Source organism: Podarcis muralis, chromosome 12 (genome assembly GCF_964188315.1).
Source record: "Podarcis muralis chromosome 12, rPodMur119.hap1.1, whole genome shotgun sequence".
NCBI lineage: Eukaryota > Metazoa > Chordata > Lepidosauria > Squamata > Lacertidae > Podarcis > Podarcis muralis.
This window is the reverse complement of record NC_135666.1, coordinates 43,109,582-43,136,129: the sequence shown is the minus strand read 5'-3', so window position 1 is coordinate 43,136,129 and position 26,548 is coordinate 43,109,582. Positions and strand designations below refer to the sequence as shown.

Below are 26,548 nucleotides of genomic sequence, written 5' to 3'. Positions count from 1 at the left end.
GTGTATATGTGTATATCTATATATATATATATCTATATGGCCCTCAACGTTTGCCCACCCTTGGCATAGCCTCTATTTCTAGTGGGGTCTCCCTTATGTCACATTTTAGACATTTATGTCACATGTATAGAGAGTCATGCACTCACTAAATAAATGAAATATTCTGAGCATCTTAGCTGTTTCTATTTCTATATTATATGATACAAGCAGGATTTTTGCCTTAGAGTGGAATGCACTCTCTATATATGGCATGATTTGTTTTTGAGAAACCTGTGCTGAGTCTTAGTAATCACAGCATTCTTTTCTAAAAGCTCACAGACAGACTTTCTAATTATCTATTCTAGGACCTGGTATCTATGTCAGTAGTTACCTGCGTCTTCTTTCTCCCCCTCTTTGAAGATGAGAACGTTTGTCCACCTCCAGTTCACAGGGACCTTATCTATTATCCAAGAATACTCAAAGATTATAGACAGAGGTTCTGAGATTACATCTGCAAACTCTTTTAGTACCCTTGCGTGCAGCTCATCAGGCCCTATTTATCAATATTGAGTATCTTTCACTTACACCAAATTTGTGATGATGGGGGTATGTGGCCGCCAGGCCCATTAGTAGTATGGGAGGAGGGACAGGGATGGCTTGTGCAGCCCTGCAACCTTTCAATGTGTATGGGTTGTCTTGAACCCACTTCATCCCCATAAGGGCCTGATACAGAGAGGTAGTTATTTGCGTAAATCTGCCCAATGAGTTTTTGGCTAAGCCGTGATTGGAACTGTAAATTTTGTGCCTCTTGGCTTTCAGGTTTTTTTCAGTATGATTCTTTCTCTTCCTCCCTCTTGCCATTCAGAATCTTAAGTCTCTGCAATGCTACACTATTGCCAACTAATTCTTAGGTTTTTGGAAGGAGAAATATCTACAGCTTAACTCTTTAAGAAATGTTGGAAGCCGGTAGTTAAATGGAAAACACTTTAATGCAGATTTAAGCTACAAAATCCATAATACGGAAATGCATTTAATGTTTAACTTGGCAGAAGTAAAAAGAGAGAGATATTATGTGCAACATAATGCCTTTTTAGGGTCATTATAAAAATGTGTTTGCTAAATGCACAGCTTGAAAAAGAGGATATATTTGTGAAGCTTGTTGTCACCCAAAGTTTTTAATGTTTCCTTTGAATCATGGTAGTTTCTCTTCCCTGTAATAGAAGATGCACAGTCTGTTACTCAGTAACTCTTGTTTTCACATGCTAGACAAGCTTACACAAAACAATTAAGTTGGACTATGACAGGCAATTGAAAATGGGGTATAAAACTGGTTTTCATTCCACTCACGCTTTCTGGGCAACATGATGACTTGCCAAAAAACTTATACTAAAATATGCAGTTCCAGAAAATAACCCTGTGTTCTCTGTTGTTCCTAACCTTCTGAAGATGGTATGACAAGCAATTTTTAATTTTTTTGTCATAGTCATATATAAAATGGAAACATACCATATTTTTTGCTCTATAAGACTCACCTTTTCCCTCCTAAAAAGTAAGGGGAAATGTATGTGCGTCTTATGGAGCGAATGCAGGCTGCGCAGCTATCCCAGAAGCCAGAACAGCAAGAGGGATTGCTGCTTTCACTGTGCAGCGATCCCTCTTGCTGTTCTGGCTTCTGAGATTCAGAATATTTTTTTTCTTGTTTTCCTCCTCCAAAAACTTGTGGTCTGGTGCATCTTATAGAGCGAAAAATACGGGTAAATATCATAAATAATATGATGGTATTATAGTGTTAAACTGGATGTCTGCTCTATCTTTTTTAGGGTCATGATGAAGAAGCTGTTGTGGATACGGGCAAAATCAGCTCTACTATCAACACAAACTTTGAGAAAGAAGAACTAGAAAGTAAGTATATTTTTTCAGTCTCGTTAGGATTGTTATTTTTCCCAAGTTCAAAAGTAAAACAAGTTAGAATCCTAGTGCTGCACTTGTGTTATCTGGTTTTGCATGGTTGCATCGATGCCATTTGAAGTCATGCCTGGGATTTCCACCTGAGTTATTAGTGTGCATTGCATCCAATATGCAAGATGAAGTCTTTCTGCTTTCTAGCTCTATGCTTAGCCATCCTTTCTAGCGAAAGAGACAGGATTTGAGGTCCTCTGAGAACCTCAAGAGAGCACAACACCAAAAAAACCCCTCCTGCAATCATCTCCAGTTTGGAGTAGAATCAGGGGTCAGAGAGTATTCCTGCAGTTGTGCTGTGCTTGGGATGTGCTTGTTGAATGGTTTAAAGGGTATTAGGATAGCTACTGATTTAAGCTCTCTATGATTTGCTGAATATGTGGAAAATACTTGTAACTGGTTGTGGAAGAGAAACAAACTTATACAGGTAACCATGTAAAAGAGAGTATGCTATCCGTGCAGGAACAAATCTAATTAAGTGACTTGCACTGTGCAACAGTGAAAGCTGTCTACAAACTCAGGCACACACTTTACTAAGAACACTTCACACAAAGAACTTGAAGATGTTAGTTGGACAGGAGACAATGATGCCATTTTGTGAAGTGAGCATTCATCTAGTATTTGCTTATGTTATGAAATTTGGCTCCTGATGCATCCTTGAAAAACGATGGCTTGTGCCATCTGCTTTTTCCATGGCATAAGTCCAAACAAAGCTCATTAAGAAGAGGGGGCTGCACTTGACTTTTACTTAGCTTCACTTAGGTTTTTCTTTGCCAGGTGTAACCGTGTTTACATTTAATAGTTCTATTATCTCGGATATGTGATACTATAAACTGTGTTCTTAATAATAGTGGCAGACTTTTCAATCTGGATTTCTGCTCTTTGACAGCAAAATATTCTTCCGTTTCTCCCTGTATGTAGGTTTAACATGTTAGCATAATGGAGAAATCCTTGAACATGTGTAAGAAAATGCCAAAGCTGGATTTCAGTTTTAAACAAAAAATTGTTTCAAGTAGACTCCATTGAAGCTAGAGTGCTATGCTTCATAGTTAATGAGTTTACAAAAGAGGTATTATATATATCTGAATGAATAAAATCAAGAATTAAAATTGTAATATTGAGTTGCCAGAGAAGGTAGAGGTTTTTTTATGAGACGATCCTTTGTTAGCGTAAGAATTTTCTGGGTGTTTTTTTAAAATATAAGATTTTATGTTGCATATTACTAAGTTACAGGTATAATACAGTAATAATATAAAATTATTGGATAAAAAGTAGTGAATTGTTATTTTTAAAGTGTATTCTGATGCTGTGCAAAAATCAGCTGATTTGGAATTGCCTTTAATGTATTTTGTTTATTTTCTATGTATCGTAAGTTTTCCATGGTGTGTGGTCTGAGTATATACAGTAGAATAAGTAGCGAGCACCTTTTAAGAAATTTTAAAGTGACACCATTAATGACCTTAACTGGTAAATACCATTTGTGGATTTTGTCAACTAAGCTTGGATAAAGTCATGTCTGATTAAACCAAACAACTGTCTCTGGAGCTATGTATACTAAATTTAGTGTCCTTCATTCTATTAATGCTGTTGAGTATTGGATTAAGCTAATTCAGTAACAAGCTTTGCTTGGGATTAGAATGGCACAGCCATTGTGGAAGTGGGGTTTCTGAAGGTCATTTAACAATTCATCTGTATCCTTTGGACTATAAGGATTTTTTTTGTATATGACTTGAGACCATGGAATTTAATGGAATTACTTAATATTTTTACATATGCATGGCGTTCCTCTTCCCCTCCATTCCCCCCTCTCTCCCACATACTCAGAGACTATATTGGGCATCATATCTTCTTTGCAGTATGCCTCGGTGAAATGTGAAAGTAGTTTTAAGTTTTTGATGAAGGGGATACTATGGTTAATTAGATGCTTTTAATTATTTCATTGTGCCACTACAAAGGGGTGAAGAGAGAACAGGCTGCTTATACAGGCAAAAGGCTCATTTATATCTCAGTTCCTTAAACTTGAGTTAGGATTATCTAAATTCATCTGGAGCATGCCATTCTAGTAGACCTTTCCCCAAGTAGATTTATTTGTGAAGAATTCTTACACACACACACACACACACAGAGACACACACACACACACACACACACACACAGAGAGAGAGAGAGAGAGAGAGAGAGAGAGAGAGCGCAGTTCCTCTACAGTGTTCCTGTGTAAATTTCTTACTTTTCAATGTCTATTTTCTTTCTCTTTGAACTGTGGGTGTGATCAAGTTTGCTTCCTGCTTAAATTGCAGTGAAGTTGAACATCCTGCATTTGACTTAGAAGCCAGGTTTGATGTCAAACTGCTGGCCAGCTGCAGCTGGGAACAGGACTCTTTTTCTGACCTAGACTTAGTTAAAAAAACACACGCCACAATTCAGTGAGGCGAGGCTTACAGCAAGTTCTAAATCACTTGCTTTGAAGTTGAGAAGAATACTGATTTTGACTGTGTTCCAACCGACACTGGTTTATTGATTGTGATAGACATTGACCATAGCACACATGGTCTTGACAATTTCATTACAGGCCAGTTGAGATGTTCGAGTTCAGTGCTGCTTTCCACTCCCTTCTTTATTATTTATTTATTTATTTATTTATTTATTAAATTTCTATGTCGCCCTTCACCCGAGCATCAGAGGGCGGTTTACAACATAAAAACACAAAAATTCATAAACATAGTAACAAAAACAATCCCCCCCCCCCCCAGTTTCACTAGCTAAGAGCCTGTGAGAAAAGGAATGTTTCTGAGGGTGCCAGGCGAGCCTCTCTGGGGAGAGCATTCCACAAGTGGGGAGCCATTGCAGAAAATGCCCTATCTCATGTTGCTGCCCTCTGGACCTCTTGTGGAGGAGGTAAACGAAGAAGGGCCTCAAATTGTGATGACAGGGTCTGGATCAGTTTTTATGTGGAGAGGAGGTCCTTGATGAATTGTGCCTGAGCCAGCACTTTGAATTGGGCCTGGAAACTAAATGAAAGCTAGTGCAGTCGTGCCAGGATCGGTGTAATACACTCAAACTATATTGTTCTGGTGAGCAAGCTGGCTGCTGAATTCTGTACCCGCTGAAGTTTCCGAACTGACTTCAGAGGCAGCCCTACATATAACACATTGCAGTAATCTAATCTAGGTGCTACTAGAGCATAGGCAATGATAAGCTATTCCTGTCCAGATAGAGGTGCAGCTGGGCTACTAGCAGAAGCTGATGGAACTCACTCCATGCCACTAAGGCCACCTGAGCCTCAAACTGACGTGGTTTTTTCCTTTAAAAATCTGCATGATTTTTTCCAGATATTCAGAATAGAAGGATGGGGCAAGGAGATCCTGTTTAATATTTCTCCATGTCATTTTGCAGCTGTGAGGCTACTTTTAGTTCAACAAAAACACTGTGGGGGAAAGGGAACATCTTATTGTATCTAGTTTGGGCCCAGTTCTGTATTCAGATTTCAGTAATTGGAAATGTAAAAGCCTGCCTTTTCTGTCTAGAAAATGAAATTGTGGTAGCCTAAGATAGTAAAGAGATTACCAATTATCACATGATTTTCGTAGTATGTGATTTATAAAATAGTGTAATAAAAGGAATAAGTAGTGAACATCTACAAAAATTCTAAAACGACACCATTAATGACGTTATTGCTATGTGCTGTTTGGCAAACTAGTGTGGATGTTGCAACAGCAGCTTTCCTTTATCTATTGGTGGTTGGGCAAGGTGATGTTTGAAGTCCATTACATATTTCATTATTTTGTACCAAATTCATTTTCTGAGCTGGTACATCCTTTAAGGAGTTCAAACCTTTTCTTGAAAAGGGTCTAGATGTTCAAAAATCAGTGAAGATGTTTTTATTTCTATCCTGATAATGAAAAAAAGGAAAAACCATTTGTGCCAAATTGGGACTTCTCTGTTGCCTTCAAATTCTTGTAAATAGAACATTATTACAATGTTCCTCAAATAGCAGGATTGGCTCTTTGTCATCTTTTGGATAATTCATGTGTACTGTATAGTACAACAAGTGTCCCAATGCTAATTTAAAGCCAATTATGTTGTCTGTGGTTGTCTGATTGATATGCCTAATACGTTTCATAACATTTTTGGTTAAGGTCACAGAGCTGTTTATATTGGTGTGCACGTCCCCTTTGGAAAGCAGGGTCGGCGACGTCATAGGCACCGTGGACATAAGCATCATAGAAGAAGAAAAGAAAAGGAAACTGACAAAGAAGATGGGCGAGAATCTCCATCCTATGGTAAAAGAAAAGATAGTTCTTTCATTATACTTTAAGCAGCAATATAGTAAAACCCAGTTTTTTGGTAATTTATTTTTAAGAAGAGTAGAATTGACAGAATGGAAGGGTTTTATGGGCATGTTCCAGAGAAATTACAATAGTTAGTTCTCTGTGTTTATACAATGTTCACAGAGCATATTGCCTTAGTATTATTCTTTATGAACTTTTTATGTCAAGAACTTGCACTCTGTTCTTGTGCTACATAATCTTAAATTATTACATCTGGTCAGTGACTAGTCAGATTAGATTCAGAACTTTTAAATTGTTTTCTAATATAGAGCCTTGAAAATGGTGGGGCTTCAGAAATGTTTACGTGACTGCTAACTTGATTTTTGTGTTAAAAACAAGAAATGTACATGACTACAGATAATGAAATGAATGTAAAGAGAGGAACAGAGGGAAACATTGCATAACATGAGTGTTGTAATGTTAAAGGAGGAAGTTGTATGATGGAGAGAGTCTGATATCCATAATGAAGTAGTTCAGGAATTTGGATTTGTGAATTTCAATTTATTAATGCACTCAAAACTGTAGCAAGATTAAAGCCATATAACAAACTTAACCAAACATTCAGTATCATTCAGGAGAATATGCATTCTGCCTGGATTGTTCATATATGTTTTTGAAATAGTTAATATCCCTGGATCCCGCCCCCCCCACCTTGAGAAGGATCATGTCCAGTTTAATCCATGACCATTATTGTGACTATGATCATGGAAAGACATGGAGATAAATGTATGTCCTTCCATTTAACATCCAAATGCATTTTGCTCCCTTTCATGCTCCCTTTGCCATTTTTGTTCAGTGGAAGGTTTTGCTAGAAGGTTAATAGGTTAGAAATGAGTTAATCAAAAATGAAAATGCAACAGTACTTGAGTGTTTAGAGCCTTTAAAAAGACTCAAATCAAGTTTGGAAATCTTGGTGCTGGAACAAGGGGCTTTATTTCATTCTCAAACCATCATAATCTCCTTTATCTGTTAAGGATTTTTGTCTGTCTTTCTATGCCGGTTATGATTTCTGTTTGTAAAGAAATCTGTGTAAAGATTAAGTACCATTTCAAATGTTCCTGTATTTACAAACATAGCAGTCATTCTTCTCTCTACAAATTCTGTATATTGTTAGTACACAAGCACAGTTTGCTCAAGACCATATAGTATCTTCACAGCAGATGTGTAGAATCATAGAATTGTAGAGCTGGAAGGGACCCCAAGGGTCATCTAGTCCAGCCCCTTGCAGTGTAAGAATCTCAGTCAAAGCGTATAAGGGGAAGAGAGGGCAGTGTGTGAAGAGAATCATGGTTTAATGTTAATGTGAGCCAGCTTAAAGAGTCTTGCTTAAATATGGCCAAGGGAAATAGATTATACATGTGCACCAGTGAGTCTTTGCCTCAGGTATGTTTGGCAATGGTTCATAAAACCTTTGTAAACCAGGGACTAGCACATGCCTGCGCACAAAAGAAGACCCTGAGATCCATTTGTGCAAGACAGATTCCAGGAGTGTGTATTGTATGGGCACTCTTTCATAAATGCTGCAGTCCGAGTGATCTCAGTGAGACCTAGCCATTGCAGAGTTTCTGCAAACAGTGCTCTGTTTTGTTTCAGATTAGCTGTATGTATTCATGTACATTCATTGCCCACTAAGAACCACTGGAATACGGGGAGCTAAAATCTAAATAATAGATGGTGTTATTTTTCTAGAAAGTTGGTTAAAAAATAACTTCTCTTCCATTTCCAGCATCAGTAGTTGTCTTTTTGTTTTTAGCAGTGTGGTGGTATAGGTAAGAGTTTAACAATCTAAACCTTAAACTAAGATGTGCCCTTCACAATCTTATTTCCATCAAGACACACCATCCCAGAGGGTACAATTTATCCTGGGTACCGAGGATGATGATGAAGAACACATTCCCCACGATCTATTCACTGAAATGGATGAACTTTGCTTTAGAGAAGGAGAAGAATATGAATGGAAAGAAACTGCCAGGTAACCAATGAATATTCCTCGTCAAATTCTCTCACTGATGATTACAGCACAAAGAGACTTGGCCCTCCAGTTTACATTAAGACAAGTGGAAATCTGTGAAATCTGTTTGAAGTGCCTGATAAGTATTCCTTAACACCTAAGCATACTTCTCCTAGCTCTGCGGCTGTTGCTACTACTGATTTTTTTTTTTTAAAAAAAGATATTGCTCACTTTTATATAAGGGTGCTGCTGTCAGGTGGTAGGGTGGTTGATAAATGAAGGATAAATGAGGCTGTAATCCTGTACTCTTTTACCTGGGAGTACGTCCTAGTGAGTTTAGTATGGCTTACTTCTGAGTAGGAAAGAATACGATTGTACTGTAAATATTTTAATAAAAGCAAACACTTAAATTATAGAATGTATGGAAAGAAGATTCTGAGAAGCAGGGCCAAATGAGAGATTTTATGTATTCTTATTTAGTTCTTTTTGTTGTAAATTGCCCTGGGGCCTGTGCAAAGAGCGGTATATCAATCATCTAAAGAAATACATAGATTGTAAATAGCAGAGTTTATAAAAATTAAAAATAGTTTTTATTAAGGTTTTTTTGTGTTTAAATAGCAGTATTTTGAAAAATAATGACTTGTTAGTGTGCATGTAGCTCAGTGTATTTTCGTTTCAGATGGCTAAAATTTGAAGAAGATGTTGAAGATGGTGGTGATAGGTGGAGCAAACCTTATGTGGCTACCCTGTCTCTGCACAGTCTCTTTGAACTGAGAAGCTGTATCTTAAACGGGACAGTCATGTTGGATATGAGAGCCAGTACGCTGGATGAAATAGCAGGTTACAGCCAATTTTCCTTTAAGATTTTTTAAATTTTGCTTGCGTAGATCTAGTTCTAAAACAACAAAACAAAGCAGTTTTTCAGTTATTCTGTCTAAGAAAGAAAAACGATAAAGGCAAAAAATACCCACCATTATACTTAAAGCTTGAAGTGTAAAGTCCTGCTGATTAACTGTGTTTCATTAGCAGATAAGGGCTATGCTACAAGTTGTACTTGCTTTAATTTTCTGTAGCATAATGTTGTAACACAAAAAAATCATTTTATTCAGTGTGTTAGCATAAATCTTAACCAGAACCTCTCTGCGACTGGGGTATTTTCACTGGGGGAGATAACAAGATGGTTCCAGCCTAAGGGTTTATTGCAGGGCTTTGTTACTTATTCTGTCACTCTGCTACATATTTTGTTGGCAGCAGTTTTAAGTTTTGGGATTCAGAAGAAATCTGGACATTTCCAAATAAGGACCACATTGTATACAGTATGATTGCATCTTGTGCACAATTCACTTGCGTTATTTCAACCTTGTGCGGTTGAAAGACAGCTGGTTGAAATTGCACAATTTAATTGCATGCATGGCGGAGAGCTTAAAAGCTCTTTTTGTGCTGGGTTTTGCTGGCACGGAAAGAGCTTTTAATGTCTCTGCCTTGTATACTGGGCAAGTTCTGCTCAGCGCATGGACTCTGGGATGCTATCATGAGATCTCGCAGGAGCTTTGCATTGTTTAGCAAATGCTTGCTTTATAATCTTTAACCACAATCATCATTTACCAAAGGAAAGTCTTACGGATTGCTCTTAATGTGGAATTTGACTTAAATCAGATTCAGGAGGTCACTATATTTTTGATTTAATCTTTTTCTCTCTATAGATATGGTATTGGATAACATGATAGCTTCTGGTCACCTGGATGAATCAATGAGAGACAATGTCAGAGAAGCTCTTCTGAAGAGGCACCATCATCAGAATGAAAAAAAATTCACTAATCGGATTCCCCTTGTCCGATCCTTTGCAGATATAGGCAAGAAACATTCTGACCCTCTCTTGCTTGAAAGAAATGGTGAGATAAGTCATGGCATTCAGTTTGTTTTAACTTTTAACAAATTTAATGCAGAGATGTGAGAAAAGTCAGCACACTGGAAGAAAACAAGTTCATAATTCAATCCTGATATATAAGGAGTTGAGTAAACATTTGTCTGTAGAATTAGTGACTTTGTCTTCATGCCTTTTGATCTGTAAGAGTTGAGAACTGTGCTTACACCACTGGATATATGGATAGATGCTTGTGAAACCAAGGCTTATGAATATTGTGTCTTGTTTTATTATATACCTCCTCTATTTTCTGGCTCTTCCTGTTTTATGCCTATGCTATTGAATTTTATAATAAGTCCATTTCTCTTTTAGGAATAATCAATAAATGATATTTTGGTGAGGAAAACCACACTGTTTTTTATCTAAATGATTGCCTTGGTTTCTCCTGTTTGCTATTCTCTGTATGTGCATGTGTTTATATTTGCTTATAATATAGAATCATTATAGGATATTCTGATAGTGTGCTTTTTATTTACTGAGTGTCTCTCACATTTGGTGTTTCGTTTCTGTTGGTGTGGTTTCTGATGCTAAAAAAAAATAGAGTCACTGCTCAGGTAATTTCAGGTAATCAATGTGTATCTCATTTTATATTGTTATCTATACTCTTAATTAGAACTATCACATATTTGACTTTTCATGTATGTATATTTCAAATTGCTGATTTTGATAAAATCTTACTCTAAAGATATTGAGTTTGGTAGCTCCACAGCAAACTGTTGCATTGTTATTAGGAGCCTGTAATCAGTACAGTCTTTTTAGGCCCTAAACCTAGCATTTTTCTTCCATACCTTCCTGTGGTGACGTGTTTTTAAAGTAGGAAAAACAAAGGTTCACATACTGTTGACACCCTAGGTCAGGATAGTGACTGTGTTTTTATTTTGCATGTTGTACTTCAGATACTGTACTTTCTTGTTTTTCCCAGAACTTGTTTTGCAGAAGGTGCTTATATGTCTGCTTAAATATATGTAGATTCCTTTATCATAAGCATAGCACTCAGATGTTTTGCTCAATTCTCTCGGGATCTTAAGCAGTCAGCAGTAATATATTTCTCCCTTCCTTCCTTACCTTGTAGATATGTGTACATATAAGCTGACTTTTTTAACATCGAAAATTCTGCTTAGCTCTTACGTTTTGCTTAAGTCTTATCTCACCTATGACTGAGTGATGTTTTGTGTTTTTAGAGTTTTGTTATATAAAATATGAATAACTTGTCTTCCTGCTGAACATTTTTTTTTATCACTTTATTTGTTTTACCTCAGGGGAAGGCCTTTCAGCCTCCCGCCACTCTTTACGAGCTGGTCTCTCTGCCTCAAATATTTCCCTGAGAGGAGAGAATCGCTTATCCCTTCTTCTCAATTACCTTCTTCCTGGATCTCCAGCCGTCTCAAGGAGCGCAACCCCTTTACCTACCCCACAAAGCACTCCACCTTCCAGTCCTAGGTGCGGTCACAAGGGAACCACAAATTTACCACCAGCTGAGCACCAGGGTGCTGAACTCCTAGTGTCTCCTTCTAGTGATGATATCCCCAAAGTAGTAATTCATCCACCTGAGGAGGATTTAGAAGCTCAGGAAAGCGAGGAGAAGACGACAGAGGATAATAGTGACATAATACCAGGCAACTATTTGAACTCAAATTGTCCATGTGTGGTGCTTTCTGCAGCTGAATCACATCCACTGCAAAGTTTTTATCACACAGCTTGAGCAATCATGAGTTGTATATCAGTCTGTCACTCGTTTGCATGCTTCATTTCTTCTTGTGTGATATTTTCTTGTGTGATACTTTAGTCAGTATTATGAACTGGAGTTGACACTGAAATATTAACACAAGTATTAACACATTGAAAGCAATGAAATATCTGAGTATTTCTCCATACTTTTTATGTTCATAACCTAAAGGAATTCATTCAGCAAGTGCTTCTGCCTTTAAAAAATAAAGAAAGAAACAAGCGAGTTATACATTATAAACTTGAAACTAAGATACCAAATGGTGGCCTTTTACTACTTTTTAAACCTCGTAATTTATAGTAGGTGATGTATACTTCAGCACCAGAAGATGCCAGTTACCTTAAAAATTATGGTCTGTGATTTGAAAACACAGTAACATGCTGTACCCAACTTTGAAATTCCTACTTCACGGTAATAAACCAGTTCTTTCCTGTTTAATTTGAAAAGGGCCACTTTAACTGTAGCCAGCCCCCTTTTAGGAATTGTAACAAGGAGAAGCTTGTGCAACAGCTAAGGGGGCATTTAATTTTTCTGAATTAAATGGGTAAGAGCTGTCAGTTGCTAGTGTACTTGAACTCTAAACTCCATTGGTTACAGCAACACTTTATACCTGTAAGATTGATGTGGATGCCTTTTGCAGTCCTCAATGTTCTGGTCTTATTCACTTCCTGCGTGAGACCTCTTGCATCAGTCTCCTGTTCTGCACAGTAGCTTTTTGCACAGAGGTTGAGACTAGGAAGATTGACTACTCTAGCTAGGAGCTTAACATCTGATTATGTGTGTTGGTGTACAGCAAATTATTTTTTCAGACTATTGTAGCAATCAGTTGTTTTAAAACCTGCGATGTAAATGTAAAGAACGTATATATTTAGGGTTAAATGCTCTGAAAATCTTCGAACTGCAAAGTCGAATGTACATTTTTATTTTTTTTACTTTTGACAGAAGTAGGTCCCCTGCAAATATGGACTAAACATATCTCTCTTTCTCTCTGACTCACATTTTGTTGTAGTGCTGTGTAAAGTGTGACGCAGCTTGAAGATGCTTTGTAAGCCATATCCTGAAATTATTGCTTTTCTCTGAGGTTGTTTTATTCCATTGCTTTCCTTTGTTGCTCTGTTTCTTGGTTACTGTCATCTGGGGGCACTTTGATATATTAGATTAATTTAAACTTTGAGCTTTCTGTTATCTTATGTGAGAAGATACGGCCATTGTAGATTTTCATGGAATTGTGTCTTTCATTAAATAGATAATCTGCTCTGCAGGTATTGGTACTGTCTGGGATCAGACAACACACTGCATAAAACAGTCCTAAGTTTTCCGAACTTGGATTCCACTAAAATAGGATGCAAGGGAAATAATGATAATTTAGTATGAAGTAGTGTAACTAAGAGCGGGCAAGCAGTTGTCCTAGAGTACATTTGCTTGCCTGCTCTGCTACTGCAGAGAAAGCCTTCTCTTGCATTCCCAACTTACAGCGGTAGTGTCTTGCAGAAAACACCCCCCCACACACACACACACTCCAATTAAGTGGGAAGCCTTGTATTGGAGAAATGGGTACTTCCAAGTTTCCTGGTCTAAACTAATTAGGGTTATAAAGAAAATAACCAGCATCTGGAATTGAGCTTGCAAACAGACTTGGAGCCAGTGAAGTTGATACAACAATGCAGTAATGCGATACCATTTACAAGAAAGAGCTTTGGTTGTTCCCACCATAATGATGCTGCAGGGGTCCTAATCGACAACCTCCAGTGGTGTTTCTGTAGATGTTCAACATGTTGGGGACAAGTTGTTATTCTGTGGCTCACTGTAAGCTAGTGGCCATGGAATTGAGCAGTACCCCTCAGATACCACCTTCTGAGACTTGTCTGCTAGAAAGGACCAGGAATAATGTAAAGCAGTGTCACCAGCCCCAGGAACATAAAAAGCTGCTGAGATGTTAAGCAGAACCAACAGGACCACACTTCTCTTGTCTAGTTTCTGATATACTGGGCAATCCTGTTGGAGGGTGATAAGCACCATCACAGTTCCAAAGCAGAGTTGGAAGCAAGACCGAACCAGTTGAGGCAATTTCTTTTACATTTATTTATTTAATGTTCCTAATGTGGACTGTTTGTTTCTGCACAAAGAGGTGGTGTTTTTTTCAGTGGCTTATTGAACTCTGTGTTATATAGCAGCTCCGTGATTCTGTGATTTCTTGGTAGCCCCATCTGCATCTTGTCATGACTAGGCCAAGGTTCTTAAAAATGCAATTTTAAAACCATGTATTTCATAGAATGTTACATCAGAAGTAACATACTGTGTCTGCTGTCCAAAATGGTGAAACAACAATTCCAAAATAGTGTACAAGACTAGATGGTAGACAAAGCAGTGAAGTAGAAAAGAAAAAAAGTTGGCATCTTGTAAGAGTTTTATTAGTAGTAGTAATTTTAATAATAGTAGAATGTGTATACCGCCCTTCAAAACTAATGCAAATCCATTGATTTTAATAGGTCTGCTCTGAGTGTAATTTTGTTGGATAGCACTCTGATATTTCTTTGAAGTTTATAACAGTTCTTCTTGCTATTGGGTTTTTTCCTTAAAACTGGTTTGCCACCTTGGGAGCAGATGAAACTGCAGTGTTAACTCCAAATAAAATTGGTTCCTCTTGTTCATGTGTAAAATTAATTCTTAGGATTATGGGTCACATCCTATTTAAAATATGTTCTTGCTTTAGTGTTGACTAATGGAAGATAGATGTAATCTTGAGGCCAGTCTTGAAACAAGCTAGGTGTTCTGCTAGGTATTCTAAAGTATGTTTTTGTGGTTTTTCAGACTCATAGAAAGTATGACATCCCTCTGATGCACGATCCACACACAAAGCATTGGTGGTTAGACACACATTCTTATGTTCTCTTTTAAAAAATAACACATTTTTGTTCTGGTGCATTTTGCAAAAGGCCATCATTTAGGCAACATCTAATTTCAACTTTTTAACAAGTGTTAATTGTTTTTCAGAAGAAAATAACTTGTTTGTGTGGCATTTTTGATACTAATGCACCTTTTGTTTATTAACTTCCACATTCGCTTTTAGAAAGCTGCCACTGTCATTGTGTAACTAAGTGTTTTCTACTGCTGTGATTTTGAACGGCCCTGTATATTCTGCTTGTAGGACTTCTTGCATCACCACAATCTGCACCCGGTAATTTGGACATTGGAAAAAGTGGAGAACTTAAAAGCAGTGGAACAGGGGGGAGTAGAGAAAACAGCACTGTTGATTTCAGCAAGGTAAACTATGTCATTTAGAGAGTAGAAAGAGAGCTTTGTGAATTGTAAAGCTGTTTATTTATTCTGGGTTTAAGATCATTATTCGTATATTGTTAAAAGCAAAAATTCTAAGTGATTTTTTTTGTTTGCTTATTTGGAGTTACTTGTGACAGCTTTCCAACAGATCTGTAATGACTCCTAGAAAGAAATTAAGAATTATGAACATATTTCCATAATTTTCTGGACTGTAGGATTAGCAGCTGATGTCTGTACATTACTTCCTATATAAATGACCAAGGAAATCTCCTACAGCCACAAACGATGACTATGGTTTTAGTCATGGTTTCTAGTATGTCCCCTATTCCAAGCTGCCTCTTATGCCAATACCCAGTTAATACCTGAACGCATGTTGTAGTGCTCCTGGATTGGCATGGCCTCTGCATCACCAGCTCATTTATTATTGGCCAGCTGCAGAAACAGGGTAGAGAACTTTTCCTGGAAATCTCTGGCTACATTTGGTGTGCTTGGAGATAGCAAGAGTCGTGCAGCCTTCTGGATGATTTTGTTTTCCAGCCACTATTCCCTTATGCCTTTTGTAGCAGGGTTGTACCCTACTTGGTCTCAGTCCAGTTGCGGCAGTGGAAGCCTGATATGTGCCAGTGCTGCTAAAATCGACACTTTAGGACTGAGTTCAAGTGTGCAGAACTGAATCCTTTAGTATTGGAATGAATGCTATCTTGCAGTGGAGGTTTTAATGCGGTGTATATTTTATTTCCTGGAAACAATATATGAGCCTACATTTCTGTTGTTGCTTGAAGCATTTAAGGCTCTATTCCTCCTCCTAGTTTTCTGTATTTAAACCTGCAGAGGGACAAGATTGCATCCGTTTGAATTATATAAAACATTCAGTTGAGCAATGTAATTACTAATTTAAAAGTTGTCTGTGAATGTGCATCTTGTGAATTAAATGTAAACGAAGTTAACTTACGTTTTAGTTAATCATGGCAGATGCCACTATTCCTGCTCCTCTATCACAGTTTTTATGTTTTTACTTGGCCTATTCTTCTCTGCACCTGCCTTGTCTCCTGTTGGGCAGGAGTCTGCCTCCTGGCACTGTAGTTGTGGCACACTTGGTGTGGGACTCAAGAGGCCAGCTGTAAGTTTTATTTCCTAGATAGCTGTGTAACTGGTGTCTTAGTTTCAGTGATCTTTGTGTATCTGTCTGTATGTGAACCAATAGTTCATGTGCTGTACAATATGGTGGTATTCTTCTGTAATTATATACACAGTTTGCATAATTAATTTATTAATAAACCTTATATATATATCAATAGATACTTCTCCAAAACTAGTTTTTCCCCTCAGGCTGATTTTATAAAATGAAAGAACTTTGTATATAACTGCAGTGACTTTTTAGTGCTATTTGTAGATACCAATAATAAAAACTGTTTTTTAAAAAAGTAGTTGTGTTTAAATATTTATACTAAAATATGCAACAATGTGTGCAGATATGGTTACATTATAAATGTATTTCTGAAGCTTCTTCTGACACACATTTGTTCCTGTAGCAACACCATAGTGTTCTGTTCACAACAGAGTCACATACCATTAATCCTAGTTTTAGAAACACTTAGCATTAATCAACTGTAAACTAAGTAGCTATTTTTAATCCTTGTAAATAGGTAGATATGAATTTTATGAGGAAGATTCCCATAGGTGCAGAGGCATCAAATGTGTTGGTGGGAGAAGTGGATTTTTTGGAGAGACCAATTATTGCTTTTGTGAGGCTGGCCCCCGCTGTACTTCTCTCAGGCCTTACAGAAGTTCCTGTTCCTACCCGGTAAGGAAAATCTTACATATAATAAAGCTGGAATTTTGCATTTGTATAATACGGTTTTGACTCTAAGCTTTTCAGGCAGAAATTCTTAACTGAGAAATACTTCCTTTGCTGCCACCTCCTTGTTGTTGTTTTTTACTTTGTGCATCGGTGTGAACTACTGTAGGTACATTTTATTTCATTTTAAAAAAAATAAATGGAAATGGTAATCTGCTGCCACTAACTGAGCTAGACACTGGGCAGCCTTCCAGTTCCATATTTATGCTTTCTCACAGCACCTGACATATCTTCACTGATCACTGATGCTAAAAAATTCAGCTTATCGTAGTTCTGATTTCTTGTAGTCTGTTTCATTCTTCCACAGATTCCTTTTTCTTTTGCTGGGTCCAGCAGGCAAAGCGCCCCAATACCATGAGATTGGTCGATCAATAGCAACACTTATGACAGATGACGTGAGTACTAGGCATCCTGTATCTGTTCAAAGTATTCACTTAAAAATCTGAATGGGATCTTCATTCAAGTAGAACTTGGCATGGCTAATGAATATATGGTGATTGAAGGAAATAGCTATGGAACGAGTATGTTTACCATAAGCATGAATTCATGAATGCTGCAGTGAAATGTGTCATGTTGTGTTTTTGATAAATTCCTAAAGCTGTGTGTGTGAAAAAATTACTAAATGAAAGCACCACTTTTGTGAAATCTGACAGCTATATACATCTCACAGTAATGCTCTTAGATTTTTCACTGTTCCTTCCTCCTTGCGTGGTACAATCCTATGCATGTCAGCTACAATAGGACATATTTCCATGTAAGTGTCTATAGGACTATAGTCTTTGTGAACTTTCCTTTCCTTGCTACTCTGAAACTTTGAGAGATGTTTGCTATGTTTAAATATCAATATCATAGGCTTGAAATGTCATTGTCCATGCAAACAGGTGTATGTGTACATAAGCGCACACACATAACTTGTGTCTTGAGCATGCATTTGAATGCTGATCATAGATATATTTGCATGTAGAATTGAGTATAGAAACAAGTTATTTATTTGAGCCTTTTAAAGTAATAACTGTGATGCCTTTCCAGCCTCTTAGAGAAGAATTTCACCATGTCAGGAAATCAAATATAAGTGTGTATATATTTTATAAAGGTTTTCCATGATGTTGCTTATAAAGCTAAAGACCGAAATGATCTGCTCTCTGGAATCGATGAATTTTTAGATCAAGTAACAGTTCTGCCTCCAGGAGAGTGGGATCCATCTATTCGAATTGAGCCACCCAAAAGTGTTCCTTCTCAGGTAAGAACTTTTCTAGTGAAGGGCACCTTAAAAGAGTGTAGTGGTGTGACAGGACATAGGTGGGATATGCAAGCAGCTAAAAAAATGTCAAAACTGCATGAGATACACACAGAATGAAAAAGTGCTGGTTGAAACTGAAAACCACTTCACGGAACTGCTAGCTCTTTTGAGAGAGGTGGCTAAATGTTGGCTCCTAACTTTGAAGGAAAACAGGCTATGTTCAGTATCTGAACGCTGCGAAGTGTGTTTGATTACCCTGAGCTCATGATACAGGATGGATAAAACAGTGAATTGAATGTGTCTAGTTGCTTTGATGAAACGAATTCTGCAAATAGTATTTTTTTTAAACTACATGGTTTCTGTGTACAGAATTTCTCCCTAGATAATGCCATGCTAATCACCTGTTCTGATACAAAAATAATCATTACTTAGAATGAAGCAAAAAGTTTGGTTTTTTTCCTCTTGTAAACTTATCTCCTTGCATAGTTAATGATAGCTAAAGTTTTTAATAATCAGAAGATTTTTCTCTCAGAGCCATGTTAAGTGTTGCAGAATAATTTCTCAGTGAATAATTAACGCTGCTTTTTGAAAAATACTTTTTGAGTTTGGCAGGAAAATAGCATCACATGCTCAGTGTGTAGGCCTTTCCTTAGGTGCGAGGGAGAGAGCTTGAAATTGTGCTTGCTATTGTGGTCTGACCTTAATGCAATCTTTTCATGCATTTCCTTGATACAGGAAAAACGGAAGATACCTAAATTTCCAAATGGAGCTGCTTCTCCAGGAGAGTCTCTTGAAGAAGGCCATCATGCTGGACCTGAACTACAGAGGACTGGAAGGTGTGTGGTGTTTGCTTAAATTCTAGCAATATTAAAGAAGTAGAAATCTAAATCCTTACTGCTTTAGAAATTTGCAGAATATATATTTCATAATGTTTAGTTTCCACCTAATACGTTGGCCTGTTTTAGGCACTTAATACTATGGCAGTATTCTTCAGTATGCTTCGGGGAAGAATAGAGAATGTGTCGATGCCTTACCCAAATTTATTTTCAAACTGAAACAGTGCTCAAAGTCTTATGTTTGCCATAGATATGGTTTAAAACCAAAAATTGTATATAGTGGGCTAGATAGTCAAAACATTTTGTAAAGAAAAACCACAGTGATTTCCTAGACATGGAAACATTAGTGATGTCCCCTATCGTCCCTTTTGGCAGAATTCACAGAAAGGAAAAACTTTCTGAGATAGAAGAAGCCATTTTCAAAGAAAATTCTCTTTGCCAATTTGAAATTTCTCTTCACTAAAAAACAACTGTTGAATATGTATCTGACTACAGATTTACAAATCAGTAAGCTTTATCAAATACAGTTAATCGGTATGAAAAATGAAAGATTTAAGGCGTTTAGATGGCTTTTCACAAAAGTTGTTCATCTTAAACAATTTGAATAACTTTTTTGAGGAACATTATTGAAATGCACAAAAATGATAGCATACTGTACTTTTATTTTTTAATTTAATTACACTCTGTGAGTATAAAAATGTACATAGACACATTTCTTGTGTAATAGTTATTTTAATGGAGATTCAAATGGCTTTCTTTCTAAGAATATTTTTCTGTGACCAAGGTTAATTATTCCCAATATATTTTGAATCCGGTATACCAGTGCTATCAAATGTTTGACGCTTATTTCCATTTTCCTTAAATATTTTGAGATTTCTCTTGATAGTTTCTGCTGCTGTATAGAACCCCTGCCTTTTAATTAGTTGCCCAGAGCTGTATATATTCCACAATTCAGTGCAACCTGGGTATAAGCACAGAACTTAGTACTGGCAGCAGAATTTGTCACCCTGAGAACATTCAGTTTTTCATTAAAAATAAGTTTTGGATCTTTAACATTTCAAAGAGAGGCTGAAAAGTGAATGTGTCCTGCATGGTAAAATGTCACAATTCAGAGATGAGACTGAGAGTTATTTCCAAGGGCCAACTGATGGTTTTAAAGATGTATGGGGGAAAAACTGAAGTGCAGAATTTTGAGTTCTTTAGTGCAGTGTATGCACACTTCTGATATTACTGTCTTCTGTATATTTTTGCATTTCTTAATATTATTGTCAGCTGCCTTGATCATTTTCATAGCACTGCTAGGACATTTTGTAAAACCTTTAAGGAATAAATGCCAAACACTTTGAACTGAGACTAACACAAATCTGAAATATTTGGTTCTGTTGTATCTACTCCCATCTGTTAACGAGAGCATTAATGACCACTTTTGTGGGAAGTACAGACCATGCACATGGAGTTTTAATATATCCACAAAGCTGTGGGTTGCATCAAATTATGTAAAAGTATGTTTTGCTAAAAAAAATTTAAGAGGGGTGGCTGGTCCATAAGAGCAAATGCAGGGAAACAGAAGTCCTACAGATTTTCAGCAGAAGTTAGATGTAAAATATCTTGATCAATGTTACATTCAGGTAGGGATACTGAACATTTTCCAAGCTTTTTTCAATGTCTAGCCGATTATACACAAATTATCTGCCAGCATTAAAAACAGAATATCAACTAAGTTTACTTTAGGTACTGAAAATGAGTAGATTAAAATGGTACATTTGCAGTTTGTAATTGTCAGTAGGTTTGGAATATATGAAATAAGGCTACTTTGTGCTAAAAAAATCTGCACTGTCAGTCTTGTGTATCCCATAGTTTTAAGCATTCTGGAGTCCTTTAGTGTACAGTTTGACGAGTTTCATCTCACCTATTTAGGCTTTTTGGTGGTTTGATACTTGACATCAAAAGGAAAGCACCTTTTTTCTTGAGTGACTTCAAGGATGCATTAAGTCTGCAGTGCCTGGCCTCGATTCTTTTCCTATACTGTGCCTGTATGTCTCCTGTAATCACTTTTGGAGGGCTCCTTGGAGAAGCTACAGAAGGCAGAATAGTGAGTACAAAGAATGGTAGTAGCCAGGCGTTTAGATTTTCAGAGGCAAGTGACTGTGTTCATTTGTCTCCTTTATTCCTACCTTTATTTGAAGACCTTTAGCCACAGCATTTGATTAGCCTTGCCCCCTATTAAATGTTCCTCAAATATTAACTGGAAAACATGGATAAAAATGTGTGTATGAACAGGAGAAGACGCACAGTTAAGGTAAAAATTACTCTGTCTTGATGAATCGTTTCATGGATTGGAAAACAGCTTGCATTGTCTTTATTTTAAAGAGGCCTTAAACTGGCTGTGGAAAGGCTATTGGATCACCCGACTTTGGACCCACCTTGATTTTCTGCTCAAGGCTGATGTTTCGGATAGCTTGGTTGTTTTATTGGGTAGTAGACCTATAAAAAGAATGCCTTTTTAAAAAAAGGTTTTGGAAAGAGAAATGTAGAACTAAGTACTCTGAGCTATCCTAAATGTCGCACACGTGTGTGATAAAATCTAGATGGGCACTTTTGTTAGAGAAAACTGTTTCAGGGAGGAATTGTTTGGAGCAGAAAAGTGGTGAGAAGGTGCTGAACCTTATCTCTGTCCACCACTCTTTGCTGCAACTATGCCCAACCAACTTGGCCACTTTCTCCCCCCACCCGGGTCCCAGATGCATTTCCCTGCCTGGTGGGGGCAGGTGGGGCACTATGGGGTTGCAGTGGAAAAGTAATGTAAAGGGAAAGGGTGAAACACCTTTCATCAGCCCTTCTCTACTCCAATCGTCACTCCTGAAGCTGCTTTCCTCTATAAGAATTTGTTGATGTTTAAATACATATATATGTGTGTAAAATGTTTGGTCTTCTTGAAAATAACTGCCCCACTTTATTTGCAGTTGTACAATTTAACTAAATTCTTAATTGTTTTTGACATTGACTTTTTTGTGACCTTAACCATCCTGTTTTTACTGATGATGATTTAGAATGTATTGGCCATTATAACAGCTGATCTAATGGAGGTTAAAATGAATGGAACACTTAAAAACTGTTTTCACGTAAATATTTCATTGTAAATCTGCCTTCACAGCAGTGGCGTAGCGTGGGTTGTCAGCACCCGGGGCAAGGCAAGTAATTTGCGCCCCCTAACCCGCGGATTTGCGCCCCCTAACCTGTGGATTTGCCCTAACCCCAGATGTTGCGCCCGGTGCGGCCGGCCCCCCCTACACCCCCCACGCTACGCCACTGCTTCACAGTATAAATGTCTGTAATTTTGAAATTTGTTTTTATATGTATTGAAAATGTTGGTATTGCTTTCCATAACAGGTATTCACATTTTCATACAGTACTAATACTTCCCCTTTGTTAGACTTGACTTAGTTTTTTTTACATAACTTGAACATTTATATATATTTCTTCTACATTACTGTGGCCCTTTCAAAAACAAAACAAAAGGCTCCCTGCTGTATTTGCTTGTGGACAATCCACTTTTAGTAACATGGAATAATGAGGTGTAGTAACTGTTAGAAAAGGCTTATAGCATTGGCTCTGAAATACTAGTTAAGCATGTTCTCAAGCAGCTGGTTTAAAAAATATGTACCTCCTGCATGTAAATTGAAAAATGCCTTCTTTCTTTTAGCTGTCTGGGATTGTTTGCTGCCTTCAGTTGCTTGGTGTGCATCAGTGAATATATTAAATTAGCTACTGCACACATGTGTTCAAGCACAGTAACTGACTTGTAAGGTACACACTTGTGTTCACACCACTTCCCCACATCTCCAGAGGCTGTCACTTCCACAGTGCTCCCGCTGTTGCCATCCTGCCTAGAGAAACCAAGGTTAATGCATTGATCAACCCAAGACTAGGTCATGGTTAACATCTGAAGGATTAGATTGATCTTGTGCTACATGAAGTGGTAAACAATGAACTTTGCTGGTTGTGGGCCTGCTTTTTAATTTTCTTCTATAACTCATTCATAACAAAAATATTCTCAGTTACCTTACATTTATTCAAGATACCATTCCATATATCATTTTCAGATGGTTCAGTTTTGAGCTATTTTGGCGTATCTCTCCTGTTGAGTTTTAGGTTCTCTTAACGTTAATGGCTTTTAGTGCACTCTTTAGCTCCCTTCAGATGTTTAAAGTGAGCATTTTTAGGAGAGATTGGGGTCACACACGTTAGCTAACAGTGGCTGATGCAGCAGCGTTGGTGGGCTCCTGTTGGTCTCCCATGTTCCCAACACCATGGGGCACTGTTGCTTACTGGGAGGGGTTGGGGGAACTCTGTGATGCAGCAGGTGGCAGTGGAGATAATCTGATACTCCACCACTCATTGCACCATGCTGAGCTCTCTGCACCTTGCCCCTCCCCATCTTGGTAATTGGCAGTGACTCATGGAGTTGGAAACTTGGGAGAGCAAGAGGGTCCACTCCTGCTGCTGCCAGCCAATGTGTGTGGTCCGCGGGGGCACAAAGTGCTCTAAAACAAACAAATAAACAACAACAACAATTGTTGTTATTATTTTATTATTTGTACCCTGCCCATCTGACTGGGTTGCCATCAATGCTAAGGAAACCCTCCTCATTTGCTGCTACTGCCATTAGCCACAAAAGGCCTAGGGCTAGTGTATTGTGTTTGCCCCATAATTACCTTACATAGTTTTGAACACCTTGCAATTAATTACGTAAAGGAAAAATAGTGTTGCCTCCCCCATGCATTTTTAGATTAGTTTGTCTTAAAGTACCAAAATTAATCTTGTCGTTTCCTGTAAATGGGTAACATCACAAAGGGTGCCGTATTGGAAAACTTGTATAGCCAGACAATTACAGTATGTTGTAATTGAGAAAATGCATTACCAGGTGGGATGATGACTTTCTTCTCCATTTATTCTTTGTGCCCATGTTTCCCCCCCCCCCATTTATGTTTAATCATCATTGCTGAGTTGCATTCATTCATTGTTGTGTCACGAGAGTTCGAATATAGTAGAGCACATCGTATTCAATTTGGGTACAGGTTTGTTGCAACATTCTTTATACAGGAGAAGACCCTTTATTTATCCTTTTCCTCCCGAATTTGTGTGCTATATTTGTTGACATGTGCCTTTCTTCCTTAGCATGCCAAATGAGTAACTTATTCCCCTTGTTTTTGGATAGTTTTACTACTTTTAAGCACCTCGAATTCTGGCCATGATACTGCTAAGTGACATTTCTAGTTTAAAACTGTATTACAGCCGATAATGGTTATAATGCTTTCATCGTTCTTGCTGCTGTTTATAAATCAATGTGCATACAGCTGAATTGTTGAATCTTATGTTCTGGGAATCACATGTTTCTTTCCTCCCCTCAGAGTGCAATAGAATCTTTATTTGGAGCATCATTAACTGGGATTGCCTATTCACTATTTGCTGGGCAACCTCTGACAATATTGGGGAGCACTGGACCTGTCCTAGTATTTGAGAAAATATTATTTAAATTCTGCAAGTAAGTGAACTTTTATTCACAAGATATAGGTGCATTGCATTTTTTTTCTTGAAAGATTATTTTTATATGTTTGAAGCTTGAAGGTGAAAGTATGTATAAGGACACCTAGCAATGTTTACTTCTGAAATTAGATATCTGAATGGTAGCCAGAAACCATTATGCTATGTTCAGTGTTGCCGCATCAGAGGAATCTGAAGTTGACACTAAAGGCAGATAGAATGACCTTTCTGGAATCAGATGCTAAAGCCTTCTCACTAATTACAATTTTGATTCTTTAGACATGAAGTTATAAATGAATGACATTTTATCACCAAAACCTCAAGGTACAAGAATACACTTTAAAAGAGCACACAAAATTATATTAAAAAAAACATGATAGCACAAATAGAGCAAATAATACTGAAATAGTAAAAACAAGAGAGTCTTGCACCACCTTAAAGACTAACACATTCATTATGGCATAAGCATTAATAGATGGAGACAGATCGAAACCCAGAATATTGTCAAATTGTGTCTCATGTTGCATTATATTTAGTTTTACTGAATCCATATTTCTTCTTTCGACAGGGACTATGGACTTTCTTATCTCTCTCTACGAACCAGCATTGGTCTGTGGACAGCATTTTTATGCATATTGTTAGTGGCAACTGATGCAAGCAGCCTTGTGTGTTACATCACTCGATTTACCGAGGAGGCTTTTGCTGCTCTTATTTGCATAATATTCATATATGAAGCACTGGAAAAGCTTTTTCAATTGGGAGAAACTTATGAATTCAACAGGCACAATGACCTGAATAAATTGACATTCTATTCGTAAGTTTGGCTTTCTTAATAAAATACACTGTGCTGTACTAGATTAAACTGGTAGTTCATCTGCCTATTTGACATGAGTTATTTCCTGATGTTCTATTGTATACAGCAGAACATGGAAACAATGAAGTTTTCCATGCCCATATTCTCTCTCACTTTCCATCGGTTCTGAGGATCAAAAAACATTTTATTTCTTAGGATAAGAAATAAAATTTCTTGCCATTCTTTAGCATCCAGACCGTTTCCCTTTTCGTTCTCTTTGGCTGCCTTTTAATATTTTAACCATTGAAAAGAAAATGATATTTTCTGGATCAATCTTAGGCTACTTTGTTAAACCAATTTGCTATTCTGTATTTCATACTTTTCAAGCGTTCACATCATTAGATGATAAATTTTCATTTAATTATCATTTTTTTCTTGGTTTAATAATGTCAGGCTAGATATTGTAAATGTTTATAGCAGCAAGATGAAACACACTGATTGAAATACTGAAATTTTAAACTTGTCAGATGTGTGTGTGCAGAGCCTCCAGACCCCACCAATGAAACAGTAGCGCAGTGGATGACAGCCAACAAATCTGTGGATACTATACCATGGTCTAACCTCACAGTTAAAGTGAGTATCTTGAGAGGTGCTGTAGAACTAGTCTAAATAGTCTGAAATAACTTGGCACACATGAGTCTTAATCCTTCACTCTCTATATTGTTGTACTGACTTGAGATCAGGGCTGCCAATTTAGATTCTGAACTGTCTGGCTTTTGAACAATTAATCAGTTAAACTCTTTCCCCACTTAAGCAGATGTCCAACAAATAATTAATCATTGATGGAACAGTAGGCAGGACTTAGGACGATAATTGGTGTATTGGTTCCAAGGGAATGATTCCCTCTGCTGCTTCTCACTTTGTTTTCCTGTTTTGGGGGCAAGGATAGTTTTGTATATTGCAGAAATATAGTATCTTCCAGCTTCAGAAATTGCCAGTGAAAAGTGTGGAGTGGTAGGTTTCCATGTGTCTGAGACCTGCTTTTGATCTTGCCATGCATAGAAGTTCCAGGCAGAGAAGGAAAATATTATTGAGATAAATAATGGAAATAAATTTGGGGTGTCTCATCAT

The 26,548-nt window shown here is 37.4% G+C and overlaps 1 protein-coding gene across 22 annotated transcripts in view; it reads left to right on the top strand.

Moving 5' to 3' along the window:
* SLC4A7 (solute carrier family 4 member 7) overlaps positions 1–26,548 on the top strand; it is a 66,925-nt gene that overhangs the window by 21,731 nt on the left and 18,646 nt on the right. For 10 of the 22 annotated variants that reach the window (XM_077916315.1, XM_077916316.1, XM_077916308.1 and 7 more), the window contains 16 exons: positions 1,800–1,881; positions 6,075–6,218; positions 8,100–8,238; positions 8,897–9,057; positions 9,921–10,109; positions 11,401–11,757; positions 15,016–15,131; positions 16,207–16,266; positions 16,793–16,950; positions 17,312–17,399; positions 18,098–18,244; positions 18,980–19,080; positions 20,998–21,172; positions 24,492–24,625; positions 25,193–25,438; positions 25,945–26,050. In XM_077916315.1, the coding sequence (XP_077772441.1) occupies positions 1,800–1,881; positions 6,075–6,218; positions 8,100–8,238; positions 8,897–9,057; positions 9,921–10,109; positions 11,401–11,757; positions 15,016–15,131; positions 16,207–16,266; positions 16,793–16,950; positions 17,312–17,399; positions 18,098–18,244; positions 18,980–19,080; positions 20,998–21,172; positions 24,492–24,625; positions 25,193–25,438; positions 25,945–26,050 (2,403 nt within the window). Of the gene's footprint in view, positions 1–1,799; positions 1,882–6,074; positions 6,219–8,099; positions 8,239–8,896; positions 9,058–9,920; positions 10,110–11,400; positions 11,758–12,929; positions 14,735–15,015; positions 15,132–16,206; positions 16,267–16,792; positions 16,951–17,311; positions 17,400–18,097; positions 18,245–18,979; positions 19,081–20,997; positions 21,173–24,491; positions 24,626–25,192; positions 25,439–25,944; positions 26,051–26,548 lie in introns of those variants that run through there. The other 12 variants (XM_077916317.1, XM_077916311.1, XM_077916318.1 and 9 more) reach the window with 9 other exon arrangements.